A 17,404-nucleotide genomic window follows, 5' to 3' on the forward strand; every position below is an offset into this window, starting at 1 on the left:
CTACGTTTGGTTAAACTCTGGAACACATTACCATCTGAAATAAAATTAATCTCTGACTTAAAATATTTTACAAAACAGGTGAAATGCTCAAAGCAAGCCAGAGCTGTACCCACTTTTAAATAGTATTTTAAAACTTTATTTTAAACTGGTTTATAGCATTTGTATTGTTGTACATTGTATTTTAATGTATCCTCATATCGTGTTATGAATGTTGTACATTTTAATCTGTTTGTTTACACAAAGGCCCAACTGGGGACATGAGTTGGAAATTGGTAATAGCTATATACTCTTTATGCAGCACATCAGTTTCATGCTTTGTATTAAAATTATGTTAAATTGCATTGTCCCTATTAAATAAATAAATTCAAAATGTTTCTGTGCTGGCGTATCCTCGTATGTTAACAGTTCGAGTGGTGAGTGTGTACCATATATTTAGCTAAATAATTATATTTTATTGCTATAGGCCTATACATACAGTTCAGTTATAACTTATAATAAGTTACATTTACATTTTCCAGAGTTCTCGTGTTCATCCTAAATATATAATTTGTTAAAATAGTAAAGCTGTAATCAATTGACTGCAAAAGCTTGGGCTCATTATTCAAATGAAACACCTGTAAAACTGAAAATTACATTAGGTGTTGATGTTTTACACCAGCTGGAAGAACTCACATTGCATAAATAATCTGCTAAATGAGACACATTACAAGCTTTAACTTGACATTTCAGATAAACAGTACAGAGAGAGATAGTTATGACAGTCTTTTTCTGAATTAATGGTTCACCATAAGGAAATATGTTACAGCTTTAGAATATATATTTATGGTTAGCTTACTCATTTGTTTCCTAATTGAATGTTAATGTATATTATTGTTATTATTTAATATTTTATTTGTATTTTTTCAGCTATGTGCTGTAGCCTACATGTGACTGAAATATCGCTTTTAATCTGAAAATTAGTACCGGAAGGGTCATGAAGGAGGGGCGGGTCTGACAGTGTGACCCATTCGCGTTTTAATACTTACAGTCATTGTTTGCGTTCGTACCCTGAACTTTCCACAGTCACTTCTTTAGTGTAACGCAGAAGTTTTACCGACACGATGGACACTGGTGACGACGTGAGGGAAAATGTGAAGGTACGTTGATGTTGATCGGAAAGTTCAACTCCATCGCCATGCAAAGATTATGGAGACATTTCTTTCTCAAGTTTTTTAAGTTAACCTTTAGATCAGATCAATAGATGTCTGTACAGTCAGAGATAACATTGGAACATATTATTGGTCATTAAAATAAAAAAAATAAAGAAACCATGAAATTATTTCCTCACAAGATATTGCCTTTAAAATACAAACTCTTTTGGACAATGTGCAAGAAAGATTTAGTCCTCTGAAAGAACAATTTATCACCTTGGGTCATGGTTTATGTTACTTTAACCAGTATTTGTCAATGCAGATTAATCTAAAAGAATGTGCAAAAGAGTTGTATGATGACTCTTCTCTCATCATGTGTTTAGAAATACTATGGCAGTCTCCTGGAGTCCACTGTGGATGTGAAGACAAGTGCGCCCTCCTGCAGCTTGTCCTGCGGCATGGTGAAGAGTGTGACAGATGCACTGAGCCTGATTCATCCGGAGGTGACAAAAAAGTACGGTTTGCAATCTTGCCTCACCTTCACTTTTGCACCATAAACCGCTTTAGCAATCCCCGAAATCTTTTCTTTTTTCACTCCGCCACACCGTGCACAGCTTCCTTTTGCACATTTATTGTCATACGATTTCACAAAGTAAGTCTCCAAATAGTTCCTGTCCCACTTGTTGGAAGCGCATACATTTACTGTACTACTTTTCTACTCAGCATCAACAAGTATACTTAACACACACAGGACATTTACAAATAAGACACTGCTGCTGTTAGACGGCAGGGTGAATAGCTTGAATTATTCTTTTATGTTAAGAAACCACAGTTTTATATTCACAATGACCCAGCTGATGAATACTTTCCCATGTAATTTGATTGTTTATGGTGTTGGCTGAACATACTTCATGTCTTTTTGTTCTATGATAAAGCCGGCTACAATAGCCGTTTACATTAGACAGATAGATCAGGCAAAAATCCATTACGGATCATAGCAGTTTCACTCATAAATAACTTATTTAACCTCTCTGGAAATACATCGGAAACATATGTGTAGCTTGTAACATCATCCCATATATGCTCCAAAGCACTGACATTCTTCAACATATTACTCTCCAGTTTCAACTGAGTGATTATAATTTTGATCCAGCTGAGGATCTAGCTTTCTTTCTGGTCCTTCTCAGTCTGTGTTTGTGGTTTTCAGTACAGAAACCTCCTTTATAACATCTGTATGCTTCCCATTATTGCACGTTGATGAATCTGCTCCATCAATGACAGTGACACTTTATATTTAGATTAAAATGTAAACTTGCACTGTTGTTAATTTACTGCTCTGTGTGCCTTTGAATTGCCCCCCGGGGACAAATAAAGTTTTTTGAATTGAATTGAATTGAGTGATATTTCCTCCAGATTCTTCGGCTGTGGTCTTCCCTTTGCAGCAAAGCTTGAAGGCTGCAGAGTCCTGGACCTCGGCAGCGGCTCCGGCAGAGACTCTTACGCCTACAGTAAACTTGTTGGACCCACCGGACATGTGACAGGGATAGATATGACTGAGGAGCTGGTGATTACACTTGTCTTACACAAATTACATGGCTTGACTTGATTTTGCACTTACTGATTAAACTGCGTTTACTTTAGATCAACACCTCTCGTCAGTACATTGAGTATCATCAGAAGAAGTTTGGCTATAAAGAGCCCAACGTCACGTTTTCCCAGGGATACATGGAGAAGCTCAGCGAGGCCGGCATACAAAATGACTCAATGGATGTTGTGCTGTAGGTGTAGAATATGGATATGATGCTGCATGATCTGCCATTTAGATTTCACTGTCGTTTTACCATAAATGTAGTTCAACTCCTTTTCTCTTTTCTATCCAGATCCAACTGTGTCATCTGTTTATGTGCTGATAAAAGAGCAGTGCTACAGCAGGCCTACAATGTCCTGAAGGTTAGTGGGAAGAATATCTACCAACATCAATGTGTTTTTATACAAGAGAACATACTGTTTGTAGTTCTTATTTACAGGAGGGAGGTGAGCTGTACTTCAGTGACATGTACGCCAGCAAAGTCGTTCCTGATCACATGACGAAAGATGTAGTCCTGTGGGGTAAAAGAACCTTGTATTTATAACATCAATTACATAATAACTTAAATATCAATCCATGCAGTGCTTAGAGTATCTTTAGTTGTGACCTATTTGCTTTCTTGCCTGTAGGTGAAGGATTGGGCGGTTCCATGTATTGGCAGGATTTTATTACATTGGCCCAAAGCATTGGTTTCAGCACCCCACACCTTGTTTCAGCGAGCCGCATTGTGATCTACAACTGTGAGCTCAAAGAAAAAGCAGGTACCTAAAGGCAGCATTGAGTTGGGATCACGTGGGAGGTTACATTTTATTCTGCTTGGGTGGCTTTGGGCGTTCTTGCCCCATGCCCAATTGTTTACGGTGAGAAGGCAGACCACCTAGCTGTGGGAGTGTCACCCAACTGGGGGAGGGGTTACTGCCCTTTGTGATGTCATGAAGGGAAAATCTCCAAACGGCCTGTTTGAGCACACGTTTTCTGAAAAGTGGAGCAGGCAAACGATAAAGAGGATGGACTTTTCTCATAATTGTGGGGTTTGTAGACATGCTAGGCTGTGTGTATTTTGCACAATATTTGACCTTTAAGTAAGTCAGCGCTTCATTCTTGCAGGCGACATCAGCTATGCTTCTGTCACTTACCGACTCTTTAAGCTGCCAAAAAATGCGGTCCTGTCTGCAGCAACAGTGACCTATAAAGGGACCGTGGTAGATTTCCCTGATCAGCTGGACTTTGATTCCTCTCACAGCTTCAAGGTAAGACAAATGTTACTTAAAATAACAATTGTTTTCAACTCAAGAGAGTTTACTAACCTGCAGCTTAGTGCACCATTAAACATTCTAAAATTAGTGTTCTACTTTGCATGTATACCATATTAAACATCTTATCTATAATGCACTTTGTACATGGCTTACTATCTTATCTTGTTACTTACACTTCATTATTATTATTATTTCTTTATTTCCCACTGCTGTATTGTGTCTAAGAGGAAAGGTAACAACCGAGTTTCCCCCTGGGATTTATTAAGTGTTTCTGATTCTGATAATGTTGTTGTAAATATCAGTGTTCACTTTTGTGCCGTGCAGAAAGATGTGGCAGCGGAGGTAGACGAAGAGATGGCAGCAATCCTCCAGAGTTCCCGTTTCATCACGGATTTCCAAATCCAGATGTCAGATAGACCAGCTCAGTCCAGCTCGGCTTCAACACAGCAGGTAGACACAAATCTGGATGCCTTTATTGTGAAAGGTATTTTGTATTGAGTTTTACTGAAAGAATGTTGCAAACGTTCAGGGTAAGCTTTTATAGTAACTGAAGATTAGTTTCATCCTCATATAAATGTCTTTGTTTTTTTCCCTCAGTACTGCCACCTCAATCCATTCCTGCTGGCTGACAAACTTGGATCCTCACAGAAACAATGTTCCAAAACAGGCAAATAAAGATGAAGCTGCATCCTGTGTTAGCATAACAACGGTACAGAAATAAATACTAATCAAATGTTTTTAGAATAGGTAAGCTGATTTTGGGACATTATAGATGGATCATTTTTATCGCGTAACTTTCAGATTTTTTTGAACAGAACATTAATACTCTAATGATTATTATAAGGGTCCACAAACAAAAATAGCACATTTGTACTAAACCATAAAAGCTAATTCACAAAGTCATACATGTTTTTTTTCTTACTAGTCGGTATTGATGTTTTATGTAGCAGATGCTCAACTACATAAAGTTGAAAAAAAAAAAAAGATTCTGTGTAAAAATCTTCTGCTTACTTGTATAATTTTGTCATCCTGCACCATAAAACTGTGACAGGTATAATTCATTACACATGTTTATTGTGTAATTATTAACAGTCAGGGTGTGGTTTATAAAACATTTACTTACAACTCTTACTCAGCAGAAAAAGGTTCAGTAAGATAGAACGAGGACAGAACAGAGTCCAAACCCTCGTGAACAAAAAAAGTGGAAACCAACATCCGAACACAAACTCTGATCCCGATGTTTTAGAAAAGCAAACGTTTAATCATGTCTGAAGAACAATGGTTTGCATTTGTTGTAAAATAATTTAAAAAAGCAACAAACAGAAATAATTGCATCCCATACAGCACCATTAGTCTCTACAGTAAACATAACACAAATAACTATTGGTCTTAAAACTCTAAAAGATTGGTCTAATACCCGGAGGTAAGTAAAGTACCACAACACATGCAGACTTAAACAAATAAGAGCTTAAAAGAAAGTGGAAAGTCAGAACACATGTATCTGTGTGTAACAGTTCTATAATCAGTTATATGACTTAGACTGAACAACGGGCTACAGTTTTGCTGTAAATATTAATTATGGATAAAAACATTATTGTTATTAACAGTTTTATTCATGTTTTTAATTGCAGTGTTCTAACTGGCCTCTGTATCTAAGATGTGAAATATGATACTCACAGTGGTGGACATGGAGTGTGTGTTTTACTGGAATTAAAATAGATAAACTTGTAAGGAAAAGATTTTATTAAAGTATAACCATGCTGCAAATACGATTAAATTCACTGTGAATGGAATAAGAGTCAAAGTGATAATAAATTGGAATATTTATGTTGTCTAGCGTGAGTTGAGCCCAGACTCAGGTGAACCGGCTACAAGCCTGAATGTGAGTGAATGAAACAGAAATTATATATTCAGTGAGTGCACAAAGAGCAAATGAAATAAAGCAAAAACAGAGCTCTGATAAGCGCAGACGTCTGATTTGCTCTTGGGCGCTTTGAGGCAGTGAGGGACACAATCCAATTAGTCATCATTAAATGAAGTGAGGGTTTAAAGAAAAGAAGAAAGGTCGACATCCTGCTTCATTGAGAGGTGTTACCCTGGATGGAGCAGATCTCAGGTTACATCTGGAGCCACTTTAGGTCATCAGATCTGAACAGCGAAAACGAAACAATCACCAAAGAGAAACAAGAAGGATATAAGTCACAGCCTGTGATTTGGCACATAAAACAAACCTACATTCCTAAGAGTGGGACACTGAACAAAAAAAAAGAAGAAACTAATAACATTGTGACAATGACATTTTAATTGTGTGACTGACTGTATGTCTTCTCTTTCCATGTGATTCTTTCAATGAAGAGAAAAATCTGAATCAAGCAGCTGCCAGCAAAGATACAGAATGATATGAGAGAGCTGCTGTATCACTCTAAACTAGCTTCCTAACTCTGAAAGTTGAAAGTTAAAGAGGACTGTTTAGAATAAATTGCAAAGACTGTCAACAAAAAGACTTTAAAGTTGTATGCAATTTTTTTTTTTAAATTTCCAATCATAATGTACAAATGGAAGACATTTCACTAGAGTGGGGTCCCTGCTGGATGCTAATGCCATATGAGGGTCCTTGGCTGGGAAAAGTTTCACAGTGTGACATCTAAAGCTGCAACAATAAATGTTTTTCATTTTTAAGAGGAGTCAAAGGTGAAGGAAGGTTCGTAGTAAAATACCAGCAGAGAATTATCATCACACATCATGTGTCATTATCATCAGCTCTACGAAATGTTTCAGCATCTTTCAACTCGTTTTTTAGGTTTCATCACTCCAAATCTAAAGCACATGTGAGGAGGTTTTTTTTTTAGCTTGTTATGAAACAGACTGAATGGATACTTCAGCCTTTCCTAACATCTGACACCGGGTCGATGTCAGAAAAGGAGATTAACAACACGCTGCTAAAAAAAGCCCTGATTTACATTATCCATAAAGATTAACCATAAATGATACTTTTGACAGCAGGATGAGAAAATCAGAAAACACTTCTATGGCATGCAAAGAGCAAGGTCAACATAGAGATCAGACGGATCACATTGTCCCTTCGATTGACAGAAAATAAAAGTTCCTCACAGCAGTTTTAACTTGTACTGTTTTGGTTCAACCTCAGCACTTTCATATGTAATCTTCGGACACTTTTTTTTAGTGAAATTTCTAAAAATGTACTTTATACTACCTGCTCCTTAGAACATAGCGCACATTTAAAAATTAGGAAGGGACGAGCTGGTGACTGTTTCTGCTTCCCCCAAGTGGTTAAAAAAAATAACTTACACAGGCTTCATTGTTAAAGGCGAACCCACGGTCGGTTCGTTTTAACAGGGAGAATATTTCCCTCAAATGTCACTAACAGATAATAAGAATGACATAAACTCCATATTTCAATGGCAGTGACTTACATCACTTGTGAGGACTTCCATCATTTTGTCTCACATTCAAAGTGCATACAATGACCTGTGTTTGGTTTGTGCGGGTGTGGGATGACACTCACCGAGTCTGAGCCTTTGTTATAATCTGTCCAGCAGCCATCATCTCTGCAATACGAGCCACAGCTGGATCAAACATCAGGCTGGCTGCAGCTACCACCACCTCATCTCTGTTATTAAAGGAGAAATGAAACCCTGTCCAAATAATGTTCATTCATACTCTGCGGTATCAGCGCTTATTTTGATACTTACTTTATGTAAAGGGCCAGAAATGTCCTCTCTTCCACTTTGCCTTTAAATATGATTTCTGTGTATCCTTCCCCATAGCCTAGAATGAGGAAATATGAAGTGGAAATGAGACTTATAAATGAACATTCATTTATATATATATATATATATATATATATATATATAGTATAAAGGTGACATTTTCTCATAAATACTGGTAAATACCGGTGTATCTGATACTCTTCCCAAGCAACACAGTCCAGAAAAAGGGGACTGACTTGATTTGGGTTGGCTTTTTAAGCATGTTTAGAGCAGCTACTCTTCCTAAGACAGAAAAAGAAAAGCAAAGAGGAAAAGTGTGTATATGAGGTAAAAACAAGGCATTCAATTCTTTTCTCCCATAATATTTTCAGAGGCTGTTACCCTGAGCTTGTGACATTTGCCAGTGACCAATGTTGACCCTTTGATCCCCGCGGATGGTCAGAGGGAAAGAGGTCACATCTCCAGCGCTAAAAATGTCTGGAATATTGGTCCTCATGAACTGTGTGAAAAGATAAAAAGAGGAAACTGATTCAGCCCCACGCTTACAAAGACACGCGTACACAGCTGTTCATTTCAGTCAGCCGGACACAATATGCTGAGAGGTTTGTATAATATATTAATATATATATATAAAATCGAAGCTGTAAAGTCATATTCATGTATCATTAGCAAGCTCAAGGTTCAGGTGTAGACTCTGTTCTCTGTTGACTGTGTTACCTTGTCAACAATCAGAGCTTTCCTTGAATCCACCTCCAGCTCGCTTCCAGCCAGGAAATCTGTATTTGGGATAACACCTGAAAAAAAGCAGAGATTATTGCATTAGATGTTTGCAGAACTGCACTGAAAAAAAGTGTGTTGAAGGAACTGAAACAGAAAATGTCACATAAGGTGTTTGCAAAATAACAAACAGGGGGCCCGTTTCACTAAGCAGGTTTTGTGCAAACACTGAGTGAACCTGAGAAAGAGGGTTAACTCAAGCCCGTTCCAGAGAGGGAGGTAACTTTAGCTCAGAGACAGTTACTATGGTAACTGAGTCTCAGAACCTAACCTAGTCGGGAGCAGGGTTTTCTTCAATGAACCCCGAGTTTCTCCCCGTCTCCTCCCTCTTTCAGAGGCAGAAACGTCGTTTCATTTCCTCATTCTTTCATTCAGTCCGTATCACGCGCATGTTAGTGAAGTGAAATCAACTCAGAGCTCAGGGTTAGACTGAGAGTTTGTTGAACCTACTTTCTGAAAGCCGGGCCCCAGCAGTGCTCTACATATATAAACATGTACACTTGATAGTTTATCTATGAAGTTGATTAAAATGATCATCCCATCACAATAGGTAGAATAATGCAATCACCAATTCCAGCAATCACAACGTCTGCTTCCAGGACTGCACCACTCTTCAGCCGCACCCCCTTCACCTAAAAAAAATACTTTTATATCAACTTTACAATAAATCAACTATATTCTACCACAGGATACACACAGGAGTAGAGTGTCAGGTTTATTGACAGTAAACTTGTCAGCAATAGAGCGGAGACATTCTGAAGGCCAGAGTTCAAAGTTTCTTGGTCCTTGCACTGTGCATGCTGGCTCACCATCAGATGGTCATGTGACAATTCAATACAACAGGTTCATTGTTTTAGGTATCACCTGTTCTCCTCGTACTTGGACATGTTAAACTGTCGGCTATGAAAAAAGAAGCAGACTTACTTTGCCGTTCTCTCCAACGATCTCCAAAACTTCATCTTTCATGTAGAACTTCACGTCTTTTTCTTCCATCATCTAAAAAAAGACAAACTTTCTCTCACAGTTTGATACATTTTTATGAAAGCTAATAAAAAAAAATATTCGACAGACATACATGACTGTCATTGTTATTTCTCTTACTTGCATGCACATTTTGCCGATCTCTGGCCCCAGAGAGTGTTCGTACGGGGAACTGGAGGTGCCGACCACGGCCACGCTGGCAGCTTTGTCTGATAGGAAGGATGCCACCTCCATACCTGTTGTGATGATAGAAAACACGTTGTGGTCTGCAATAACAGGGAGACTTCATGTGTGCGGCGGTGACCTCATCTTGCCCTTTCAAATATTTGAACAGCTAAATGGAAGATGTCTGTCACTAAGGTCATAACCCCTTCAAAGAAATCATGTGTAACTCATCAAAAGCAAAAACAGACACTTGGATGAAAACCCCACGTGTGATTCTGTTATGCTCAAGAGGAAGTGAATCTCTGACCTATGAAAGAGGTTCCTATAACGACAGCTTTGTGGCCCAGACAGGAGCTGTGAATCTCTTTGGCGTCTTCGAAACTCTGCAGCAACTTGACTCCCTTCAGGTCCGCGCCGGGACAGTTGAGCGGCCGTGCTCTGTGAGGAAAATCAGAACTTTTACTGAAGGTTGCCTCTATTATATAATAAGCATTCACCTCGACATTTTTTATAATGGTTTACCCACATGTCAGAAAAAGTCACTGATTGTTTTTACCTGCAGCCTGTTGAGATAAGCAGCTGGTCGTAACACTGCAAAGTGCCGTTACTCAGCTTCACCGCCTTGTCAGCGGGGTTCACAGACACCACCTGCAACATGAAATACATTTATTAGCAGGCTCAAAGAGAGATACAGTTTTGTTTAGTTACTTTTAAAACACATTAAGCTTCTAACCTCCTTCTGTGTCCACACTTCAATCCCATGCTGTTGATAAAAGTCACTGGACCGGAGGAGGATGCTGTCAGGGTCCACATTCATAGCCTGAGAATGGAACAAAAAAAGAAAAAACAATAAAAAGATGAGGACATATATTTAAAACATCTAAATACAAGCCGGTAACAAAACAAGGAGAGAAACTTCCACTCACTTACAGACAAGAGGTCAGTAATTTGATACAAAACAGATGAAAAAAAGCTTTCCTGTCCCGTCTGGTTGAATTGATTCGTACCTTACTCAGTTTGGTCTTGTCAAAAGGAGGCATGTTGTCTTTGGTTATGATGATGATTCGACCTTGGTAGCAGTTCTGTCGAAGCGTTTCAGCACAAACCAGCGAGGCAGGACCTGAAATCACAAAAAGATTAAGCTAGTATGATGATTAATGAATTCATTTTTTCATGAAGAAGCAGAGAGTCCACCATACTGTATGTGCTGCAGCAGGATCTCTAGACAGTAGACCGTCTTCTACGCTACTGGCAGGGATTTTGAGTTCTCACCATAAGTCCATATTAAATTATAAACATTTTGAAATACATATGTGCACGACTAAAGCAGCAATGACATGGCCAGTTGGTTTACATGAGAGAAAATGTAAAGGTGATTTGTGTATTTATAACATCGAGCCTTTACCTCCACCTATCAGAAGGATGGTGTGTTTGACGTCTGGTACAATACTGCACATCGCCTTCACTCGCCTCGTCAGCTTCAGAGACTTGGGGAAACAAACAAGTTTAAAATAGTGTTTGTTTTTAAAAGAAAAAAAATCAAATGTATAGTTGTGTACATTTGACCAAAATGGCCCTCACTTACGTTTTTGTTGATGGAAACATACACCTTGCCATCCTCAACTTTTACCTGAAAAATAGAAGAAGAAAAATGAGAGAGAGGTTTAGGCACAGAATGGGAGAGAACAGATCATAGCTCAGTTGGGTTCATGTTTCTGTATCTATCTGAGTTAGGAAGTACAGTTAACAAGAATAATCCCAATGTGTAGAAGATGGTTTCCCATTAAGTTGACCTGGCGAGATGAATAAGCAACTTCTCTGTTTGATACTGATGGCATGTTTATGTTGAATGGACTTAAAACCTAATCCAACTTTCCTACTTTATTCTATTCTTGGGACAAAAACATGTTTGGAGCATTCAAATGGATATACAGCGTAATGACCAGGCGAGCCGAGAATCACTCCATGACTCATTCCTGTTAAAAAAAAAAAAGAGAAACACTTAACTGTTGATCCTCATGGCTTCTTTTACCTTATAACTAGGCAGGGAGTCCAGACCTGGAAACTCTTCAATATCTCCATTTCTGACATTGAAGCAAGCACCGTGAAACGGACATCTCACTCTGTCACCAACCAAGGCACCTAGACATCAGAGAACATGACACTAAAACAACTCAACATCAATGCAAAATGTTCTATATTTATGAAGGACATCTGCTAAAGTCGCAAGCAGAAGGCTGTTCAACATGACTCTGGTTCTTCTTGAGGTCTCTGCCTGTTAGACGTTTTGCCCTGCCAGTGCTTCTCTAACAGTAGATTGATGTTGGATCTTTGTAAATAATCGAACAAAGAGTACGGACTAGACCGGCTCTTCTTGTGAGTGTCCAGCCATAACATTTGTTAAGACTTGTGCTATAGAAATAAAGATTGATTGACTATAAAGAGGTTAAAGAATGATAGTAGAGCAAGGCTTACCTTTGACAAGAGGAGCATTGTAATGGGAGCACTGACTTCCAACAGCACTGTACTGACCCTCTATACGGACTAGCAACACCTTCTGGTCCCCCACAGTAACCTCCTTCATCCTTTGGAACAATTAAAAGGGAAAAGAAAATACGTTTTGAATGAAAAGAAAACGTTCAAATGACTTGAAACTAGTCAAGACAAAGTCTCAGGGCAGCTGTGGGTCAGTGGTAAATATTATAAGGTAATATTGTTGGGGGTGTTGGGCACTTTACTTAGCAGCTTCTGCGTGTGATTGAGTGAATGAGATAGAACGTGAAATAGCGCTTTGAGTCATCAGAAGACTAGAAAAGCATTATACAAGTCCAAGTCCATTTAGCATTTACTTTCATCATACCCAGCGCTGGCTTTTGCGAAAATAAAATTCATTCTTGAAGCTGGAAACATTCAAACTTACTGTCCATCTTTCAGGTCATCTTCCTGACAAACAATCTCAGTCACAAACTCCTGCCCGTCACCTGGCTCTTGGCACTGATTCATACCTGCAACACATGAAACACAATAAAAAAAAAACACATGACCACTGTAAGGTGGACTGGCTTGAATCACCACTTGCTTTGTTAACGTGAATCATCCTCACAGGAACCAATGAGCCTGTTTCGTTCAATGTATTCTGCAGGTACATTGTGAAGTTTGTTTTCCTTGTATTAATAAGACATCCACAGATTAAGTCTATGGTTGAGGGTGTGATGGTTCGATAAGCTCTTTAAGTTCATGTTGAGAGCTGCAAAACACGTTTTCTAGCTCTCACACCCAAATAGGACAAAAGGCAGATAAATCAGCACAGACATATGTAACAATGTCGTATACACCCAACAACGTAAATAAGAAGCATGACCATGCATAAAGCATACGACATGATCATTTTAGCTTTAAGGTGAAATAACAGCATGTTTTTCTTGCAGAGAACAGAATACACAATAGAAAGTAATCTGAGAAGTGGAAAAGCCACTGAGCATCGTAAACAATGCGCCTTTACAACAAACTAGGCTACCACTTTCCAGTAACAACATATTCTATTTAATTATCTTAACTCACTTGTTTTTCTCCAACTAGAAATGGCAGGAAATGCTGCATCCGAGGTGACAGCGGCGCAGAGGCAAATCAAACCCGGATTGTAAGGTTGTAACCGGTTGTCACTGTTACATTCATTAAAACAAGCAGGGCAGTGAACCTGCCCGTGTGACGTCCCACTAGCTCCTCCCCTAACAACCGTAGCCGTGAAGGGAAGGGAGCCAGTGAAGGCGATGTGCAGGATTGTACAATTTATTTTTTATTATTTTTATTCCCACTGATTACGGTTCTTACATTATAATACAGAACAGCGATTGGCCGGAACTTTATAAAAGATCACTTTAAATAAATATATGGCCAAAGCATAGACGGGCTTTATGGCAAGCTGTTTGTTACATCATTTAAAGCAAACGCATCGCCGACCCATCAGTATGTTAATTATACGCTCTTTCAGACACCCATAATAACATTTCTGTGTAGGTTATTCGTACAGGTAAGTTTTGTAAAAAAACAAAAAGGGGATGTTTCAGACAAGACAAGTGGTTTCAAACGGATGATTTTACATACATGTAATAGAAAAAGCCTATTCCATAAAAAAAACTTCCCAAATTACGCTAGATGTCTATATAGGCTTCAAGTTAACCTATATCTCTAGCTGTTTAGAGTCATCAATGTTTCAGATATCCATTTTTATTTTTTTTTATTTTTTTTTTAAAAACATTTCAAATATCCTATCCATAATGTAGCCTAAATATCCAATAGAGCCTACATTGTGACTCATAAAACTATACATGCTAATTGTAGAGGCCATTTTAATCATGATAACTTTAGTTTCAGAAGTATGGTTTAAGTTTGTGTTAATAGAGTATATTTTTTGTGCTGTAAGAAATAAGTATTAATTTATGCGAAGTACTTGATTTGACATAGAAACCTTTATGGTGAATAATGGATTTATTTGGGCATATTTCGGCAGGTATTTTGTGTTGTGGGTAGAGCCGAGTTCATTAATTTGGGTGCGATGCGCAGGTGGTGAGAAAAAAAGTAGATCGTTTTTTGTTTGTGGACTGTGGTGGAGGTGTAGGAGCCACGCAGCAAAATTTTTTTTGAGCGTGATCTTTTGTTATGAGTTTTGATATATTCATTTTGGATCTGTTCCGGAAAGTGGAATTACGAATAAAATAAGAAATCAAGTGAAACAACGGATCTGTGAGTATATTTAAGTGGACACGCGTCAGGAACGAACAGGTTGGCTCCTAGGACACAAGTGACAATTTTTATATGACACACAAGAAGAAATTGCCACTACACTAATTATAAATAGGCTACAGATTTATATATTTTTATGCCTATATTAAGGGATATGACAGGTGATAGAGTCAGTAATCAGGGAGAGAGGTAGTGGGAAGTGAAATGCTGGAAAGGAGACACAGGTTGAATTCGAACCCTGGCTGATTGCTTTGGGACTAGCCTCCTTTCAATGGGCGCACACACTAACCACTAGGCTACTGGTGCCCCAGTTCAGACCTTTATCATCCCTGGAAGGGAAATTTAATTTACAGTAGTGAGTGAAAAATCAACATATAAAAAGACATGGGTTAGGGTGGACAATGCAACACAACCTGGTGGAATACAACCAATAAATTCAAATGTTACTGTTCATTCAAAATTCCACTTCAGTAGTAGCAATATGGCCTAAATAAAGTAATAATAATACATTCATTTTATATAGCACTTTTCTAAATACTCAAAGACGTTTTGACAAAAACAACCAAAAAACAAAACAAAACAAGTGCTAGTGCTGCTGGAAAGTGCGGTCAAGGTTTACAGAAGATGTAATGTATGAAAATGTGTATTAGTTGCTCTTAGCCCTGAGGAGTCTGTACCTCCAACTAGAGAGGAGAAGAACATGAGAATGATCAGAGCTGACTAAGATTTACCTTTCTTTCCTCACAACTTGTCTGTTCTAGATATCTAGAGTGCCAATTCTTTTCCTGGTTGTTTAAAACATAATGGACAGGTTATTTTTGTTTTGCAATGAAAGGTTACCATGAGATAAAACAAAATGTTAGACTCAGTAAAAAATTATCTGTACACTAAAACCATCAGTGTCTTGTCCACCTTAAAAGTATTCAGTCTTCACAGATAGTAGAGTCCCTGCCGACCCTTTTTGTAGATTGCTGTGTGTTCTGGTAATGATTCAGGTACTCGTCAATGTCTGTGCCCATTTAGCACAAGACCTAAGTAAAATTCAATTTCAGATATCTACCATTAAATTGATTACTGGAAACAATTGCATTGCATATTGGCAAAAATGTGAATATCTGTTTCCTCGTAAAAAATTGCAGTTTTACAGTTCCAAAATGACATTATTTTCCATTCACAAAGTATTTGGGGGTATTCAGAAATAGATTTGGGAATCTGAAATTAATTTCATTTGAAAAGTAACAATTTGACATAATCTGACATGAGAGTTTTTCGTATGATTAATTCTATTTCAGATGTTCAATTTGTCAATTCTTGATTTAAGAGTGAAGTTGGGCATAGACAATTCTTCTCCCCCTTTGTGAGAGCTTTGATGCTGAGGCAGGGTTTCGTTACAATGCTACACGTTCCTTAACCAGGAGGTGGTGCTGTATGACAAGTATTGGAGCAGTCAATCATTTCTGTTTTTCTCTCTTACTGAATGGAAAAAAATATGTATAGGCCTAAAGAAAAATGTATTTATAGGTCCACTACATACTTAACAATACTATTTTATTACAGCCTATATGTCGGAGAGAATGTACCGTTTCATGTCTTTCATAATTTCTATTTATAGGTTAAGTAAACTACTGGTCCCATAACACCACGGTGTTTTGTGAACGAATGAGCAGATTTACACGTAATGTTGCCTTCAGGTATACTCCGTAATTTAAAAACTTGCACTTTCTAGTGCAATCTAGGCTTTTTTCCTAGAAATATCTAGCTGTTAACATCTTTATTTGAGAAATGGATGAGATAAAAACAGAGTATTGAATAGAAATTAAAAAGTTTTGTTTTTATTGTTCAAGTTATCTTTGGATATCCCTGAAAAAAATTGCATCTCCTAAAATAAAGCCAACCTCAAATCAGATACAAATGTGTCTCATGAGCTGTAACATTTGAAAGTGATATTGAAAAGCTTATTCATTTATGAAGACAATGAGTCTTATTGCAATTTTTGGTTAAATGTTTTTTTTAATAATAGATATGTCAGGTTTGACTCTTTTGAGTCTGACAATCACTTTTCCCACTTCAGCTCCAATCAGGGCCATCAACCATTAAAACAAGTTGAAGGCCTAAACAAGGCAGCCGTCAGGTAACTAACTAGGAAATGTGCTTTTGGTTTTCAGTGTAAAAAAGGTTTGAAAAGACCATATTACTCTTATCTCCCAAGTGTCGCGAAGTGTGTTCAACAGTAGCATTCGATATCTTTGTAGTTTTTAGAAACTCCTGCAGATATTAGCCTATAGATGAATATCAGTACTAACACAAAACAATACTTTTTCATTGCCTTACTTTTAGAAATATTGCAATGACCTTTAAATAAAAACCTTCAATTTGTTTGTCCAAAAGGGCAATATCTCTAAATAACATATTGCTCATTGCTGTCAAACCTGTACAAGCTAAGAATAGTTTATCATTTCATGCAGCAGTCATCATTTGTCAATACAAGTACCAGTATTTTATTTTATTTTACAAGAACTATTAATATTCTATGGAGAGCCTTTGTGTTAGCCTTATTCAAAAGTAAGAAAATAGAATAACCTATACTCTTTAAAGTGGACAGTGTAGATAATAGTGGGATGTGGAGGCTAAATGGACATTATTGTTCCACAATTGCCGGGGGAAAAATGAAAAATCCCTTAGAAGATCCAAGAAAATCAAAAGTAAATCATTAAATCACAAAAACGTAAATAAGGTTAATTGAGAAACGTTTTTCAAAGTCAAAATTTGATTACTGATAATCAACACAACTTTTTAAATTCAAATACAATTCTAAATAACATAACACTATAGGCTACTGTAGCCTTGATAACGCGTCTTCAATTTTTTTGGAAAAATTGCGTTAGCATTTTCCTACAGCATTTGAATGTAACACAACACATGAAACGTGCTCTTGGCCGCGCCTCTTTATAGTAGGGCGGGGAGACGCCGATGTTTGGTCTTTGTTGATGTCAAAAAGTTACACAAGCGAGAGATGGTTTTACAACAGGTCTG

The 17,404-nt window shown here is 37.7% G+C and overlaps 2 protein-coding genes across 2 annotated transcripts; one reads left to right on the forward strand and one right to left on the reverse strand.

Moving 5' to 3' along the window:
• Positions 1-1,091: 1,091 nt before the first annotated feature.
• zgc:153372 (uncharacterized protein LOC767695 homolog) lies at positions 1,092-5,574 on the forward strand. Its single transcript, XM_061046473.1, has 10 exons — positions 1,092-1,136; positions 1,514-1,644; positions 2,544-2,694; positions 2,772-2,908; positions 3,011-3,080; positions 3,158-3,239; positions 3,348-3,479; positions 3,826-3,968; positions 4,299-4,424; positions 4,572-5,574. The coding sequence occupies exons 1-10, from the start codon at positions 1,101-1,103 to the stop codon at positions 4,647-4,649; spliced, it is 1,086 nt and encodes a 361-aa protein (XP_060902456.1). The 5' UTR covers positions 1,092-1,100; the 3' UTR covers positions 4,650-5,574.
• aifm4 (apoptosis inducing factor mitochondria associated 4) lies at positions 5,211-13,337 on the reverse strand. Its single transcript, XM_061046472.1, has 19 exons — positions 13,190-13,337; positions 12,549-12,633; positions 12,104-12,213; positions 11,661-11,770; positions 11,214-11,258; positions 11,034-11,115; positions 10,636-10,748; positions 10,362-10,448; positions 10,185-10,276; positions 9,936-10,066; positions 9,584-9,699; positions 9,407-9,478; positions 9,051-9,114; positions 8,423-8,499; positions 8,087-8,204; positions 7,889-7,987; positions 7,688-7,763; positions 7,501-7,605; positions 5,211-6,122 (listed from the first exon to the last, which is right to left on the reverse strand). The coding sequence occupies exons 2-19, from the start codon at positions 12,629-12,631 to the stop codon at positions 6,092-6,094; spliced, it is 1,611 nt and encodes a 536-aa protein (XP_060902455.1). The 5' UTR covers positions 12,632-12,633; positions 13,190-13,337; the 3' UTR covers positions 5,211-6,091.
• Positions 13,338-17,404: the final 4,067 nt, after the last annotated feature.

Source organism: Labrus mixtus, chromosome 9, assembly GCF_963584025.1.
Source record: "Labrus mixtus chromosome 9, fLabMix1.1, whole genome shotgun sequence".
Taxonomy (NCBI): Eukaryota; Metazoa; Chordata; class Actinopteri; order Labriformes; family Labridae; genus Labrus; species Labrus mixtus.

Bases quoted from the DNA above. Each gene is read 5' to 3' on its own strand.
- zgc:153372 (XM_061046473.1), top strand. From the start codon at position 1,101: ATGGACACTGGTGACGACGTGAGGGAAAATGTGAAG. The intron at 2,695-2,771 runs GTGATTACACTT...CGTTTACTTTAG, and splicing joins TAGATATGACTGAGGAGCTG to ATCAACACCTCTCGTCAGTA. The intron at 2,909-3,010 runs GTAGGTGTAGAA...TTTTCTATCCAG, and splicing joins GACTCAATGGATGTTGTGCT to ATCCAACTGTGTCATCTGTT.
- aifm4 (XM_061046472.1), bottom strand. From the start codon at position 12,631: ATGAATCAGTGCCAAGAGCCAGGTGACGGGCAGGAGTTTGTGACTGAG. The intron at 10,277-10,361 runs GTTAGAAGCTTA...TTCATGTTGCAG, and splicing joins AAGTGTGGACACAGAAGGAG to GTGGTGTCTGTGAACCCCGC. The intron at 9,479-9,583 runs GTAAGAGAAATA...GTCTTTTTTTAG, and splicing joins TCGGCAAAATGTGCATGCAA to ATGATGGAAGAAAAAGACGT.